Here is an 18,108-nt window from a genome sequence, read left to right on the forward strand (position 1 = left end):
ACTAGTGTTTAGTGCTATGGCTTTAGTGCTTTGAGCTCAGCCTGGCAAGGTAAAGGCGGAGAAAGACCTTTATTTCACTTTCTTTAACAGTCCACTAATTCAACTTCCTGAGCAGACATCAATCTAGTGGCTCTCATGCAAACATTTGTAAATCATATTCTTCAAAATAATCTCAAGATGCAAACACGGAGATATTGGCTATTTGCCAGTTTTACTTTGCTTCCTCTTTTTTCTCCCACCCAGAGAAGTCACAGTTTTTTATCCTCTCTTCCTTTTATAAGGTGCTCAGTGAATTTCAAAGCTCTTGGACACCCTGATGCCTAATAAGACCTCTCTTATTTCACCATACACAGAAGGTTCAGAGGACATCCAACATCTGCCCTGCAAGACCTTTTCTGTATGGGAGCCTGGGGGACATGAAGAGGCTTCCTCGGGATGAGTGATGCTGATCACACAACTGTACCTACTTCTGTAGCTTGATTCAAGTAACTTACCTGGATGGCCTTTTCCTTAAAGGGAACCTTAATGAGACCTGAAGCAGTTGCTGAAGAACTTGTGGAAGAGGGAGAGGTGCTCACAAGTCCAGCAGCGTGACCCATACAAAATCTGTGCCCGCCATTTGATTTCTTGTGACCTTTCTGTGACTAGTTTCCCACACCCAAGAGATCTCGAGGAAGATAGGGTATTTGCCAGCTTGGCAGTAAACAGGAGTTTGTTGGAAAGAAACCGCTCCCTTCTAGCTCTAATAACTTGCCCATGCCTGCTGTGAGTTAAGTCTGAAACTTCTTCCTGATGACCTTGTTACACAAATATTTTTCTTTATTAAATGGCTCATTTTCCTTGCCTGGGTTTAGGAGCTGACCTGGGACTACAAGCTACTTCTGTCACTTGTGCCTTGAATATGAGATGACAGATATAGTTCTAAGATGTGATTTCAAATTATATTAATATTTTTTTCCTCTATGGGGTTCAATGTTCTCCTCCTCCTAACTAATAGATAGCATGAATAGTACTCTAAATTAAAAAATAAAAATAAAAATCTGTACTTCCAACCTCTAGTACTTTGAGATGAATACTTGTTTTCTAGCATATTCAGTGTTTGCCACTGAAAAATTGTGTCTAAGCTTTGCATGACTCTACACAAGGCAATTGCTGGGGATTATAGTCAGGGGTGCTTTATCTTTTTTAACTATGGAGGAAAGTTTGGAGGGGAAAAAAAAATGGAAACAAAACCAAACAAACAAAAGAACCCCAACAATTTAATGCAATAAATTATAGCCACATTTTCTGAAATGTGTGCAAAAACTAAAATCTATATTCTACTTCCCAAGCATGTCTGCAGCAGAACTCTTATGCTGGGAGTAGACTAGAGGGGAACTGGTACAAATGGAGACACCCAGGCTCTGGCATTTTGTTAAAGTTTTTAGCAAGAAAATATCTTTATCTTCAAAGCAAAGGCACTCACATATTTTGAAAAACATTTTTGGCTTTTTTTTTTTTATGAACCTAATATTTTAATTCTTCTTTTTCTCCCTCAGTGAGAACATATCTCAAACAGATGTACCCAACTCTCTATGTTGTATTTTTTCAAAATGTCAGACCTGAGAAAAGCAAATGTGTAAAAGTGCACTGGGAATTATTGTGCTGTAGTGTAGAATATGGAAGCATAGACTATTGCACTCTAATTTACTGAAATAGAAGGTGATATTCTAAAAAAAAAAATATATATATATATATATATAACAGGAATAGATGTTCAATTCTGAATCTTTTTATACTTGCAAACATCACAGAACTTCCTTCAGTTTTTATCATTTGTGGTTACAGAGGTCAAAGATGAAAACATTCCCTCTCATTCCTGCAGAATAATTTATCCTGAGGGGTAGCGGGCTTAGCTAGCACAGGAGCTTGTGCTATATGCTTCTGTGAGACAGCCTCACTTGCTTTGCCTCGGGTTATCACATTGCAATGGGCAGCACTGGTGCTTCCTGAGGAAAAAAGCACTAGTTTTCCTGACAGGTAGAATTTAACGCTGTACAAAATCCATTACATAACCTGTCACACATGCTACTGAAAGTGATATTTTAGAAAACTAGTTTTAAATCACCTTGTCTTTAAGTCCACCAATCCTGAGTGCTGAGGCCATGACAGAAAGCAGCCTGGCAGGCATTCCTTTTGTCCCAGGAACGCACCATGGCGTGAGCTTGGGGTGAAGACTTAAATGTTTAGTCCTCAGAAGTGGGCCTCTCAAGGAACCCTGAGCTACTTAAAATAACAAATTTAAATTCTCAGCATTTGGAAAAACAAGCAGAAGACACTCTAAAAATGAATAGCTTGTCAAGTATTCTTTTCATACTTTCATAAACTGTGTTAATACTTGAGAGGTAAAGCATTTCTTTTCCCTTTAAAGCAAATGAAAGGGATGATCTCTGAAGTTAAAAAATCAGAGAAGTGAATCCTGTCTTTCTAATGGGTATGATATTTAATGGGCTCTCTCTGCTTTGTAATTCAAATGGGCAAGTATTTTTTTCAGGAGTTTTATGGATGCTTCATTCCTAAGGGCAGGTGGGGGAAAGGTGGCTCTGTACATGCTTGTTTACACAGCTCTCCCAGGGCATCACAGTCTGACCTGCCAACCTCTGGGCTTGCACCCTTCAGTGACACTGTGCCAGATTGTCAGTTTTAGCCTAATAATTCCCAGAAGTCTGCTCTCCCCTTGAGCCAGAACACAAATTTATCTCAGATGTGATTTGGGGCAGGTCCAATCCCAGAGATCCAGAGGCAGTGAGCAGAGAAAGATTTTGACCATTTCCTGCACCTCTCTGTGAAGCAGATGTGAAATGCTACTGTTTGAAAGAAGGGAGCACATTTCATCTACATAAATAATGCCACTAAGTGTGAACATATGACAGATTTGGTTTCAGGTATGCTAACTGCAGCAAACTTCACAATTTTTCCTTTATCTACTTCTAGAGAGCAAGAGGCCATGGCAGGAAATCAAAATGCTAACAGCAAACTGAAAGGACTACAGAAATAAAAATTACAAAAAGCAGAATTTAACGTAAAATCAACTAAAGAAAGCTTAAAATTAACCTGTTAAATCTCATGTGAAAGCCTGCCTCAGTCACTGTGGAGCCCTGCTCTAAAATGCTAATCTGATCTTCTCTAGTCAGAAAGCAGCCCCGAAATCTCTATTTCCAACTCCATCCATCACCTTTTGTCTTCCTATCTTCCCCCTGTCTTCTTCTCAGCCTCCTGCCACCTACCTCCAAAGCGCATTGCTGAAGGTATTGTGCAGCCTTGGACCACACACTGACTCCCGCAGCAGGAATGAGTCTCCACAGGCCATTTGCCACACAGAAGTGGCCTTGGTGCAGGTCATTGCCCCACTGGGACATGTAAAGTAGATCAGAATCCTGCATTTCTCTAGAATAAAGCAGCAAGCCACACACTGCATATTATTTCTGCCAGTGTCTGCAAAGGGGTTGTCACTAATGTGCTGCTGGGCTACCATGAAATCGTAGCGGAAGCACAAAGATACAAAAGATACCATGTGTTCAGCTTATACACATCATTTTAAATGAATTTTTAGCCAAAAGCTCTGGTTTGGAAAAAAAACGTACCACCATAAATTCAGTCTAACTCCATGTAAACTGACAGATGTTTCTATTTTCAAAGGTATGAGATAACTTTGTTCCTCCCCACCGTAAAATAGAGGACTAATGTGAGGAATGGAGTAATAGCTTATCATGCAGCCAGGCTGTTAGCTTTGCTCCCAAGCTAGTGGTAGAATCTTCATTAACATCAAAAGCAGCACTGTGTTCTCTTGGCCAAGCTTTCAAGATTAGGTCCTTGATATCTTAAACTATGAAGTTCATTTCATATTGAGAAATAAATGAAGGCTCATGTATTTACATATACATACAATTGCAGTAAAAAAAATACAAATAAATAAATAATAAAATACAGTAAAAAATAAATTAATAATACAGTGACACTTCTACCCATCTGTGATAACACAAGCAGGTTAGAGGATGGTAGAACATAAACATAATATATTAGCAAATTTTTAACAAATGTTTCTGAAGCTTCATAAACCAAATGCATAGATTCTTATGTGTATAATACTGCTGAGATAAGAAACACCTATCAGTCAAAAAGCAGAGTTTAACTGCAGAAAATAGTCCTGTTTCAAGCAAACGATTCTGCAAAGGAATTGGAATTAAAGAAAAAAAATCAGAACAACAATCCTCCTAAACTGAAGAATAAATACATGTTCAGAGGGGATTTGGGATTACAGAAGGCTCATTCTAATTCAGCCATACATAAGATGCTGACAGTAGCTCCTTAGAAGGAAAAAGCAGACTAAATCTAGTTAACTTTAGAAAATGATGTTGATTCTGTCCTGGCACAGCATGCAGGGTGTATTCAGGGACAGCTGCTCTTGAGGAGACTAGAGGAGGAGAAAGTGAAGGCAGAATCACCTCCACCGGGGTACAGCAGCTTGATGTCTCCTTGGAGGCTGTTTAAGAGATGGATAGCTTCAGAGCATCAGCATCTTGGTTCTCCCTCACCACTCATGCCCGTTTCCCACCTGCCTATGCCAAAATACTGTTCAGCCTGATGTCTGCAGAATGGTGTCTGAAGGAAGATTCATAATGTCAGGACAGATTTTCTGTCACTAGCACACAGCTTGACTGTTGCTGTGGAAAAAAAGAAAGAAAAAAACCCCACAAAAACAATAAAAACGAGTGCTGAGGTTGCCTGAGTCCAGTTTGTGCTACAGTTTCAGTGATCTTCAGTTGTTAGGAGTATGAAGCTTTTGAAATCTCCCCAGATTTTTTTATTATTATTATCTTTTTTTTCCTTATTGAAAATTTGTCAATTATATATTTACACAAGGATGCATTAACTTAGGAGTCTGTGGAAAAACACAGAAATGCAGATGTGAAAGATCAAAATGGGTCGGAGATCAAAATAGAAGCTCAACTAAGGTTTGTTACAGATGGTGTCATTTTAAAGGAGAAAAAGTGACATTGCAAATACTCAGAGCTTTATTCATCATGCAGTGTAAGAAGGGCTTAAATATTTAAATGCAAAAACAAAGCCAACAAAATCTTACTCAAATTAAACACATTGGCTGCATCTATATTAGCAAACTAAACAGGTCCAGGGGCCAATATGGGCTCAAGCAATCAGCCATACTGTTAAATTGTTAGCAGTTGGTACCTCCCTGTCAGTTTTGGCACAGTTTCAGACAGTGACCTATTGCATGTGCAGAACCCACCCCTGTTTTGGATATGGTGTTTATGGATTTGAGCTATGGGCTGTCTGTAAGCCTCAGCACCACAGAACTCTCCCAACCCCTGCAAGAATAAATGCAGCCTGCAGTTCTGAGCTGAAAGGGGAAAAATATTAGGCTACTTAAATCTGTTAGCAGCAAAATTTCCATCTTATGATGGCTTATTTTTTAACCATGTATCATTCCAAATCGGTTTAAAATGTCAGTTAAAACAGGAATAAATGCCTAGTGCTTTTAAGAGAAAAAATGAGAAAAAGTATCATGGAAATGAGTCTGCACCTCTAGTAGATAGCACTTATATGATGGAGATCCTCGCACTTGAAAGTGGGTCAGATATTCATTATGGGAGGCAGAAAGGCAAAGAAGATGAGAATCTTGTCTAGTCACTCTTAATAATTTCATAGCACACTTATTGGTCTAGATGGTAATTCTGGCTCTTCCAAAGTAGCTGATTTAGGCCTGATACTGGCAGATACTGAGCACCCATTATGGAGCAATGGATATTCCTTTTGCTCTTTACAGTCCCTTTTGGTATTCATTGAAAGTGCTTGTTGCTTTGCTCAGCAACTTGTTTAACAATATCTGGAACCCAGAAGCTGGCATCCATCATAACAGAAGCTTGTCTGTATTAAATACAAACTGGCATGACAGTTGTAATTCCAGCTTGTTAGGTGGACAAATGTTAAGCGGAAGATCCCCATCATATACGACTGTAGTGTGGATAAGTGTAAACTAGTTTAGCCCATGTTAATTTCATAAATAAAATAATCTATTCATAAGCATCATGGTAGGAATTACACTTTACAAATGCATAAAGCCCTTTATAATTGAAGAATTTAAAACACTTTATGAAAAATTATGAATTTAGTATGAATGCTGCAATTTACCTTCTTCCATTTAGAAACAGCTACTAAATCTACAGAAGCAAAGGAGCGACCCTAGTCAGAGTGAATTCTTTACTGCTGCTGCTATCTTCATCCCTTTAAACCAAGAATAATCAAAAACACTATGGAAATCGAGACTAGACTCATTTATCTGAATAAACTGAGACCATTAGGCTTGCTTACTAACGGATTGGAGGGCTTTTATTCATCCAGTTACCCTCGCATAATTTCTATTTCTTTGAACACTAGACAACTGCCACTTTTAATTGTGTCAAGTATATGAAGGAATTGCTTGCAAAATAGCTGTAGCCAGGAGTAAGGACACTACAGATTGTCTAGTAATTAGATGTATCCATTGAACAAAATAGGATATGAATGGTAATCTTATTCGGAAGGAAGGAAGGAAGTTGACAGCCAGACTAGTGAGCTGTTGGGTGACCTGACAAGAGAAATACACCTTTAAGTTGAATCTTGCCTAAAGCAGAAACCAACCCTACTGTAACAAAACAAAGCCAGAGTAATTATATTAAGAATCAGTGGCAAGGGAACTTAGTCAAATTGCATCAATGGATTTCTTATGTATACAAACGTTACATTCCGTATGTGAGACCAAAAATGTCAATAATTTATCCTAGAGGAGACTCAAAGTTCCCAAAAGATGTAATAGCTTCTGGTGTGGCTATCATTATGTAAAAGTAGTATAATCTCCTTGCAGTAGAATCCATCAGAAAACATATTTTTCTTAAAGATTTTAAGAAGAACAAAATACTTCTGAGAAAAAAAAGGAGAGTTTAGGAAGTCACCATTTTTTTCTTCTTTTGCACAGTTGCAACTTTTGTTCAGTACTAGTCTAACTTTGAGGAAGATACTGTCCTTTATTTCAGAAGTTCAAGTACAGTGCACACTGGTAGTTTCCATCTGCCTCTGGATGCCTGCTGAGCTGCAATATCTGTAGCTAGGTAGATTAAATCAGTCACACAAGAAGAGAGGAGAAAAGCAAGTTCAGCAAGCCTTGGCTTTCTGAAAGACTGTCCATAAAAAGAACAAGACTGCTTTCACATACTCTTTAGCCTGAATTTACTGTCATTGACCTTGGGAATATCTCCCTCTTTCACTGAGAAAAAAAAAAAAAAAAAAAAAGATATTCTGAAATGTAAATATAGTTACTCTTTTTTTATCAATGTGTGCAAAGACCTGAAGGGAAGGTGCAATGAAGACAGAGCCAGGCTCTTTTCAGTGTTGCCCAGACCCAGAACAAGAGGGTTCATAACAAGAAATGGACACAAGAGGTTCCCTCTGAACATCAGGCAGCACTTCTGTACTGTGCAGGTGACCAAGCACTGGCACAGGTTGCCCAGAGAGGTTGTGGGGCTCTTTGGAGCTCTTCAGAAGCCACCTGGACATGGTGCTGGGCAGCCTTCTCTGGGTGTCCCTGCTTGAGCTGGGGTTGGACTAGATGGCCTCCAGAGATACCTGCCAACCTCAGCTATGATGTGGTTCTGTGCTTCTGCTGACTGGGGAAAGACTAAACTCAGATCTTGAATGTTTGCAAAACTTTTGTTGTTGTGGATATATTTGTGGGTATCTTAGGTGTATGCCTCTTCTGTCAGGAGTTTTTGCAGCAGGTTAGCTTCTCCTCTATCAAACTGCTTCTGAACATTTTCCACAAGAAGAAAGAATCGGTTGAAAAATTGCATCAAAGATCAAACTGCAAATATCAATCTTTGTCAGAAGACATATCAACACTTGAATTTTTAATTCTGCAAGGCCTTGCTTTCAAATTCTTCATGGGCTCCAACAGGAAAATGCAGAGTTTGGACAAATTTGAAAGCTTTGTCTGCCAAATTTATACTGATTTCTACTTTCATGGAAAATACAGCAGGATGATATAGCTCATGGCTTTAAAAAGAGACTGTTAGTTCAACTGTCCCTTATGAACAGAAAAAGTTATCAGATTTTAGATCTGTTACATTTTAAATTATTAAATATACTGGAAAGGGAATAAAGTGGACCGCAGTAGATTTGTTCAAACCTTTTTAGGTACTGATTTTACTGAGCCTCTATGACTTACTTTAGCTTAGCATTCATTTTTCATAAGGATGATTTACCTTCACAGTGGCATGTGGGATGCAATTTAATAACCTTATATAATGATCTTACATAAACTCTAAAATCTTGTCCAAGACTTCCCATTAACAAAGAGATGATTATACTCTTAAGCAGTAGATCACTTGGTTTCAATTCCGCTTTTACTCAAGCTAAGGAGTAGCACAGCAAAGGTAAGAGCATCAGAACAGAGCTAGATGCCTTAACTGACCAGACCTTAATAGACTGAGATGATGCAGATAACTTAAACGTTAATTTTTACTGACCTCTTTTTTCTTTTATGGTTTGTAGTTGCATCTGTAATGACTTTGACCAATTACCCTGAATCCAGCACAGTATTAAGGAAGCACTGCTATTGAAAAGCCTGTTCTCCCCCACCTTCAAAACACGCCAGAAACATACATCTCAGATAAACTGAGAAATTTCTTATTTTTCAGGGGGAAGTTCATGCTTCTGAATTAAAATAGGGTTGGCCTTATGATAATCCTTTTAAGAAAAGCGTTCACACACCTAGTTCAAAATTTCATGAGGAAGAAAGGTAGGACTTCCCTCCTCTTCATCTACAGTGTTTTAAGTGTATTTTATTCTAAACTCTCAAATTTCTTGCAGAACTAGCAGCTAGCTTTTCACACAGAAAAGTCCAAAGAGCACTTCAAAAGCAGCACTGGAACAAAGACAGGTTAATTGTCAGCAATTCCTTAGTCACGTCTGGATTGCTGCTGCATTGTAGGTATTAGAAATACCGCAGCAAACAGGCCAAGATACTTGTGTGTAGGCACAAAATTTTTTGGCCACAGATCATCATAGAATCATAGAATGCTTTGGGTTGGAAGGGACCTTAAAGACCATCCCCTTCCAATCCCCCGACCATGGGCAGGGACACCTCCCAATAGACCAGGTTGCTCAAAGCCCCCTCCAGCCTGGCCTTGAGCACCTCCAGGGACAGGGCATACAGAGCTTCTCTGGGCAATCTGTTCCACCCTCATAGTAAATAATTTCTTCCTAACATCTAATCTAAACCTACCCTTTTATACTTTAAAACCATTACTCCTTGTCCTGTCACTACACTCCCTGACTGAGTTCTTCTTCTGCTTTCTTGTAGGCCCCCTTTAGGTATTGGAAGGATGCAAATAACTCTTCACTCCTGTCTTCAAACACTTCACAGCCACTTGTCTAGGAATCTCATGACTGATTTAGGGAAGCAAGGATACTTCAAAATAACACACAAAACAAATGCAGTTTTTTTTTGTGTTTTGGGGTTTTGATTCTTTCAGGCATTGCTCTTCAAACTTCTCTCAATAATGCTCAGCACAAACATGACTCTAATGGAAGGTGAAAAAGTATTAGCAGGACTCTGAGAGATAAACTAGTAGGCTCCAGGTATCGTGAAATTAAGAGTTACAGCTTTTGGATTTTCTTGTTAACTGCTTTCTTATTAGAAAATCTCTTTTCTAATTATCAGAGAGATTACTGGGGAAAAAAAAATCTGCTATGACAGAATGTAACTTTTTAAAGAGCTTTTTAAAGTCAAGCACTTTAATAAATCTAAGCACAGTAATTCATTTAAATGTATTTTTGATTATATTAGCTGGAAATAAATATAAATGACTAGTTTGTTGTTAGTAACTAGCAGTTTTTCATAGTAACTAGCACCTACTAGCAGTGAATGAAACCAAAACTACAGATTATTTTACTGTATAATTGAAGAAAAATGATTTTAAGAGTATCAAAACAAATTATGAAATTTCATGAATCTGAAACTTACTTTTTCAGAAATGCTGTTTTGTGGAAAATGAAGTGTTTAAAATCCAATTCAGAAGTAAAGTAGCTTCAACTGTCAATTTGTACCCAATATAAACTCAGTTTCAGTCAGCTGTGTTCCCTACCACACCACAGTACAAAGGGCTGTGAAACAACTTCTGTACCCATTAGTGAAAATCCGACCAGAAAATTTCCTTGAGTTTCCCATTGGCCCCCAGGATTTATGGTATGCCGAAAGATGCATATGGGAGCCAGAAGTCTGCCTGCATTTACTATTACTGGATCTTGAGCAGGCACTAAGCTTTTTAGTTGAAAGCTCATTCACAGCACACACAAGTGCCCAACCGTCTGTTACATACCGTATCTCAGCTGTATGCTCTTCAAACAAAGAGATGGAAAAAGAGGAAAAATCTGAAGTACACCACACTACAACATACCAATCTGAATCAAACAGAAAAAATTCCATCAAGAAAAATTGGAAAGGGAGAAATTTAATGTATTCTAGCCATTGGAAGAAAGAAAGTGTCTGTTTTATCATCTGGTTCATTTTTATTTTACCTTTTGTGACCTATGAGAAGGGAAAAAAAAAAAGAAAAAAAAAGCCAGTTATCAGTTATCATCTAACTATCATTGTGGCTTTTATGGTTACAGGTCAGAATGTTGCGATCATGGTGCAAGCTGAACTAAACTGAACACATGAACTTGGAAGTTTGTGACTGCACATTCCTTTCCCTCACTGAAGCTTTGAAATATTAGAGTTTTTTTAGCTGCAATATAAAATCTCCAGGATGAGAGAACCTTTGAACCTTGCAAATACTTGTTTTATTTAAAAACAAAACTAAACAAAATTATTGCTTTTTTTTTTTTTCTTATATGAGGTAGGCTTGCAGAATCGGGCCTCAAGTTCTCTTTGCAAACACTTTTTTTTCACTCTAAAATAGCTGAGTTCAAGGCAGTGTGTAGGTTTGTTTTGATTATTATTATTCTATTTTTTTAAGAAACAATTTGTATCATACATATCTCTTGCGCCATCTTTTCACTTAAGGCAAATGTAACTCTGGCACTCAGGAAACTTAGCACCACAGGTACCTGGACTTTTTGAAAGGAGTTTACAGTTTCAGTGGACACTGCCAAGTAGGCTGATTATAGCCTTATGGTAATTGTTGGCTTTTCCCCAACAGGCTGCTTTCCTGTGGCAGTCTACTAAACACAATCTCCCTCATTTAGTTTAAAGCATGAGACAATTCATTGCCTCAAAGAAGGATGTAGCTATTTTTCTCTAAGATCCTAACATGTATTCAACATAAAATTTTACATCCTACATTTCTTCACTGAATTCAATGAAGATCTGTAAATCTTATTTCATTAAAGAACTAGGAAGGACACTAATTCTAAAATAAATTCCTTCACTTTTTTTTTTTTTTCTGCTTTACCTTTGGACAAAGATGATCATGTTCTGCTGCCTCAGTTAAGACCTGTAATCATTCTGTAAATGATTCCCAAGGCTCTTGACCACCGCTTCCACTTCAGTTTCTTCCAGACAATCAATGTATATATATATATTGAAATAACAAATAAGCACTTTTAACTGATTTACGTCTTTCTGTGGGCTAGATGAACATCACTTATGCTGGCTTTGTCACCAGGGTTTTTTTCTGTGGAGCGTCTGCTCCAGAATTCATTTAGTGCTACTAATTTGGCTGAAGGTTGTTCTGCATTTCTATGCTTTGCATATATTGGTATTACAACAATCTAAATGCTTTAGCCTGTCTTGCAATTCTTACTGACAAGGATATAAATTCTCAGAGGTCAGAGATAAGAGACCATAACACATGGCTTTTATGTCTCATGCATCCCCTATGAAAATATCTAGTGGAGGGCATCACTTCTTGACAAAAATCATTACTCTAGTTCAAGTGTTTCTCAAACTAATTATTCTAAATTTTTTCACTTACTGTATCAAAAGTCAACCCTTCCTAACTTTTTCTCAGCTACCAAAAAAAAAAAAAAAAAAAGCTCTTTTAAAAATCCTTTTGACAAATACCTATTTTTGCAACTTTAAATGGGAGATAGAAGATAGCATTACTGACTAGGCTCTGCCTAAGTTATGAGATTAACATAGCTTTATTGTTCTTTACAAACAGATAACAAATATATTGCAGCTATTTTTCATTATTTTTGATTTATTCAATATAGTAAAATCATCATACTCCTCTGGTCATAAACACAGCCCTGCATAGTTTTCACTGCCTTCAAGCTTCACTATTCCATCTGTCAGAAGAAAGAAGTTGTCAGAAGATAATTTTATCCTTTGTTTCATGAAGAAATTAAAGGGTGCCAGTATAGTTGTCTGTTTTAGTGCCATACAGCATCACGAGACCACATCCATCTTTGACTTCTACCAGAGCCTGCCTCAGCAGCTGAACAGAGCTGTGCAAATATGCTGATTTTTCAATGACTGACTGTTGAATTAAACTTTTGAAAAAAGTCTGATCAGATTGATGCACAATCAAAAATGGCAGGAGATACCAGCATGCACTTTTTCTGCATCCAAATTAAACCCAGGAAAAATATATTTCTGTTCATATGGCATGTTTTACATCAGACATTTATTAAAAAATAAATAAAAATAAAAATAAAATGAAGGAATCAAAGAGCTTGGAGGCAGGAAGGGGCACTAACATTTTATACTGAAGAGTGAAGGTATTTAGCCAGCTGGGCAGAGATCTAGGATTACTGCCCATCTTTGTCTCAGAGTACTCAAAAACACATTTTCCTCTTTTCAGGAAAATTCAGTGATCATATGTTCTTGTTTTCAGGCTCTCCCCTCAATGGTATAAAAATATTGTACTTTATATAAAATTATTCATTATGCAATGTTTTGCCATTAAGAGTCTCTTATTTCCACCTCATGTAACCTGTTATTTTTATCAAGTGGAATAATTTCAGCAGAACATCTTGAAAGACCCCACAACAGTCCAACAGTGAGGGTGTTTCAAACCATTCAATGAATCTACTAACCTTCTGGTTTAGCAAAGGGCTTCTCCTCCTCCAGATCACCCTGAAAAACATATTTAATGGCTGAATCTGTTTGGCAAATTTGACCTGAGTTTCTCAACATTTTCAGGTAAAGGGCCACATTATATTGTCTGCCAGTGGAATTTTGAAATCTCAAATATATCTTGATCTCATTCTTTTTTCTTTTTTTCTTTTCTCTTTTTTCTCTTTTCTCTTTTCTTCTCTTTATTCTTTCCTTTCCTTTCCTTTCCTTTCCTTTCCTTTCCTTTCCTTTCCTTTCCTTTCCTTTCCTTTCCTTTCCTTTCCTTTCCTTTCCTTTCCTTTCCTTTCCTTTCCTTTCCTTTCCTTTCCTTTCCTTTCCTTTCCTTTCCTTTCCTTTCCTTTCCTTTCCTTTCCTTTCCTTTCCTTTCCTTTCCTTTCCTTTCCTTTCCTTTCCTTTCAAGAAATAAAAGAAAAAAAACAACTTTTCATTTCATCTACACCTACTAAATCACTATTATTTAAGTTATGTTAGCCCTGCATATAGTTTGCTTAAACTGGAAGCTGGATTCAAGCGTCAAAACAATCCTTCCTGGGTCTTGCACCTAAGACCTAAAAATATTTTGTCTTTTGATCCAATGATAACAAAATTTCCTAGGAGTAGGATAGGTGAAAAGTAGTGTCAGCAAGATATACTCTTTCAGAGGGTAAACCTGTGAAAGAAACATGTCAGAACATTCATCTGTTATCCAGAGGCCCTGAAATGAATATTGATTTTTACCTGGAAACCAAATTCTGCCTTTAGATTATATGTGTGCAACTGACTTATGTGGCCTTTCGGCTGAAATAAAAAATGCAGTTGTGTTACAGCAGTGGCTAAAAGGATCGTGGCCCTACTGCATTACACACACAGATTCAGGCCAAAATATAATCATCAGCAATGAAGTAAAAATTGAGCACTGATCTCCTGAATGGCAACCCAATAGCTTACCAAATAAGTGTACAATGTCCCCATTTGATTTCTACTCCTTATCTTCATGGCAACACAATAAATGCCACTAAGAGGACAGGCTTTAATTGTCAGTCTTCAATGCCAGATATAATTGCAAAATACTGGGATGATATACTGCATATGATGCGTATAACGCAGAAAATACCTGAGTAAATAGTAATTAGTGGTAGCCATGCACTGGCAGAGTATTGGTCTTAGCACCTGTCACCATGGCAATTTTCTTGCCATAACAGTAATTTCGTTGATTCACCAGATTTAGGCTACTGGTATATAAGGATCTGATGTTTGGGAAACAGTGAAAGACTACTCATGTACTGGATATACATAGAATGAAAGATTAGGTCCAAGCTCTAACTAATTTTCAGTTTCTTAGTGGCAGTAAAGGTGAGTGCAGCAGTAGAGAAATTAACCAGCTTTTAAAAAAGGCTAAAACCATCGGCAGGAAACACCTTGAAGGACAGGTAGTGAGGTCCTTGCTCTTAAATTACTCCAGCTCTCTTGATGATTCTATCCAATTAGCTTGCCTTTTTTACCTCACCGTGCACCAGTGGGCTGCAATATATTTTTATTAAAGTAATCACTCAACAGAACAACTATTTAATTTCTGAACATGGATATTAACAGGTGATTAATAGTAGCTAAATAAATAAATGTTGGTCTTCTGAATCCCAGTATTTTCTCCAAAAACACATCAGCTAGGAACCCAGACCATTTTAACCTTGTATATGGTAATATTTTCAATTTGTATACATCTTCATGCAATCCCTGGACATTAATATTTTTACTTATAAAGATCCTGAAGTAGCAAAATAGAATTGTACTGACTTCAAATATAAATTACTCATAATAATACTGTTGCAGTAGTTAAAGTAACTATTATTTTTATAAGTGTCAAGAACCCAAGATATATTTGAAAGCAACATCAAGGTCAAGTACTTGGGCTTACTGAAGTACTTATACTTATTTATACTTATAAATAAAGTCAGCACAAATATGGGTAGAACAAACCTTCCAAAAGAACAGAAAACAAACCACTGCTTGTGCTTTGCACTTAACTCTTCCGTTAGGCAGCCCAAACTCTCTCTTTTTAATCCCTTAGTAGTTTTGTTGCAGTTTTATCATAGATAATTTGTGTCTCTAAATTTTAAAGATCTCTGTTGGATATATTCTAACTAATACATAATAATAGGTGCCATATATGTTAATTTCCATCAGATGTCTCCCTAGAACACCTCTCTTTTATTTAACTACTTTTTTTTTTTTTATAAGGCTTCTCAGCAATTTCCTTTTTCTCAAAGCCTTAAATATGTAAGACCATTTGTTGATCATCCTGTTGCTTTTAGTTAATTTAGTTTTACACTAAATAATTCTTCTGCCATAATCAGCTAGCTTCCATGGTGGAGTAGTGTATGAAGGATAAGCTTGAATTCCACAGAGAAATGTGAGCAGATAGGGTATTTTCAAATGAAGACAGCAACTTAGCAAATAACAATGTAGTGTTGTCATTTTGATGTAAAAGGTAGCAGTCTGTTATTGTGATCAGTGTTATTTAAAGACTGCTTTTAAATTAGCTTTACAGTCACAAATGTGTAAATATTTAATATATTTTTTTCTAACTTAATACGAACCAGTTCCTTGACTGAAAACAGAACATGTCTGAATTGAATGTACTTCTGTATAAAAATGATGGCTTCTTTCACAGGAAAAACATAGCAAAAATAATGTATCCGATGGAACTCCAGTCTTGACAGATGTAGATAAATAAAAGTTGAAATGTAGGGCTAGTTGTTGTCACTAGAAACATAATGTAGAATTTAGGCCAAGATATATTATAAATTTAGCATAGTTTTGAGTACAGTATCCAAACTTGAGAAATTGGTCCAGCCACGTCTAACACCTCTTTTAGAGTCTTCCCTGTTTTGTAGTGCTGACTAACTTCAGCCATTGAACTTCAGCTATGACTGCTGAGATGAAGGGCCAAGTGTGCCCTTTGCACTATCACACTGGTATAAATACCAGAAAACTGTACGTTGCATTCTGGGCCCACAATCCAAACTTTTTACCAACATGTAGTCTTGCAGAAAATCAAAATGCATAGGGCCTATCCATTACTCCTCTGATAAAAACATGCAATGAGGTCAACATGGATTTCTCGTCCATTTCTCTATTTCTCTTTCTTATTCCCTACTCACTACTTGTATTCCCCTTTCATCAACCCGTATTGGTTTTCTGAAGTTCAGCACAGATTTTGCATGAGCACAACCATCAATATCTGACCCCAGACATCAAATTAAATTAGCAGGGCAGATTAGCTGCTCTCAGATCAGTCACCTTCCACTTCCAGTAAGACTCTGCATCCAAACCTTGCAATAAGTCTACTGTCCAATAAGTAAATTATCTCAGTATGGTTTAGCTACTGCTCATGTGATAGAAGAAAGAAAAGGGCAGCCTTTTTTTGAAGGACTCAGGTGAACACCCTGCTGCATTCCCAGCTGACACAAGCTGTTTCCTGCTTCTGCTGTGTCACACCCCCATGGCCCAAAGGACAGTCAGTTCTCTGAACCCAGCCGAGAACACAAATGAATGCTCTTCTAGTGGACTGCAAAGGCAGGGAGGGAGAGCAGCTTTGTGCCTCCCCTGCTTCTCCTTTGCCCTCACTTTATGCTCCAACCAGATGCAAAGTAAACCCTAAGCAGTTACATGTGCGGACTTAAAGATTACAAGACAGAAAGTGGATGGTCCCTTTTTTTCTCCTTCTATATATGGAACTCCCATCGGTTTTCATGGGTGCTCCCTCTATAGACTGACAAGCAACAGGTCAGAGGAGATGGAAGGGCTTTTTACCTGCCAACCCCAGAGTTCAGGATGTGTTGTTTCTCCTGCAGCAGTTGATGACACCCTAACACCTTAGCAGCACTGGAGCTGCATTCCTACGCTGTAACAGGGGAAGCAGGACCAAGGGCCTGAACTAAGGTCTTGGCAGGTAAGTGAAGGAGCAACCAGTATCAAACAGCTTTGTTTGAAAGTGTACGTCTTTGTAATGTTTAAGTCTTAATATGTGCTCTGCTTTACATGCAAGTTTAAACTGCCAATTTTCAGAAGAGTAGTTGAGATCCCCTATTCACTCTGCCAAATGCTTGAAAACATGTTGATGAAACTCGTCAATGCAGAAGGGCTAGGAAGAAAGGTTATTTGTGCTAAAAATGTCTCGAAGTTGGGATTTCTTCTTAGAACTGAGTGGAAGTTACTACAGTTGCGGGGGGGGGACACACATGTTATCAACATATTTTTGCATATCTCCACTTGGAATGATTGAGAGCATCATTGTATGATGAATACTAAATATTCAAAATACGAGCTTTTTTAGGACTAAGAGGGGGGAATTTTTTGCTTGGTTGCTTGTTTTCCCTCAGTTGAATATGCGGGGAACACCCATTGAAGGAAAATCTCCATTTTCTATGTTTCACTTCTTAAGCTTAATTATTGGAACCAGCTTTCTAATATGAATACTGATGTTATTCAAAATGCACTTTATTTCAGTAGTTATCAGGGACTGTGTTTTTGCTGGCAATACCATGGTCCAGAACACTCATACAGAGCACACACAGGGGAAGCCACTACCACTGAACCAAATCCAATTAAAAAGACATTTACAGAAAAGTAAGTGATGCAAGTTACCAGCTTGAAAGAGAAGCCAAAATTTAAAATAATAATAATAGTAATAGTAATAGTAATAATAATAATAATAATAATAATAATAATAATAACAAATACAATTTAACTAGGTCTTTACCTAAAGGAAGTTTTTATTTTCATTGCTTCTAGTAATATAACTTTAATGGAGGCCTTTCTGTTTAGAGGCCAGTAACTTTAACTTTTTGGAATGAAAAAGAAATTTGAATTAGAGGAGGAAATCATAAGGAGTAGCCACATGCTAAGATCTGTATCCAAGCCATCTACTGCCACTATATCCTGGAGAGAAAAAGGGGGATGTTCATAAAGAATGAACAACCATCCAGAGCTGGTGGGGCACCAATCCCTGATCA

General features: G+C 37.5%; 1 protein-coding gene across 9 annotated transcripts in view; it reads left to right on the plus strand.

Annotated features, from left to right (window-relative positions):
- The window catches only part of RGS17 (regulator of G protein signaling 17), an 80,062-nt gene that overhangs the window by 51,257 nt on the left and 10,697 nt on the right, over positions 1-18,108 (plus strand). For 2 of the 9 annotated variants that reach the window (XM_083829967.1, XM_083829969.1), the window contains exon 2: positions 16,951-17,045. The exons of 5 other annotated variants lie outside the window; for them this stretch is intronic. Coding sequence is in view for 1 of the 4 variants with exons in the window: in XM_083829961.1 (XP_083686087.1) it covers positions 17,565-17,722 (158 nt within the window). In the remaining 3 variants the exon portion in view is untranslated. Of the gene's footprint in view, positions 1-281; positions 17,723-18,108 lie in introns of all 9 variants that reach the window. 2 more of the 9 variants (XM_083829966.1, XM_083829961.1) reach the window with 2 other exon arrangements.

This window comes from Anser anser, assembly GCF_964211835.1.
Source record: "Anser anser genome assembly, chromosome: 3".
NCBI classification, from domain to species: Eukaryota; Metazoa; Chordata; class Aves; order Anseriformes; family Anatidae; genus Anser; species Anser anser.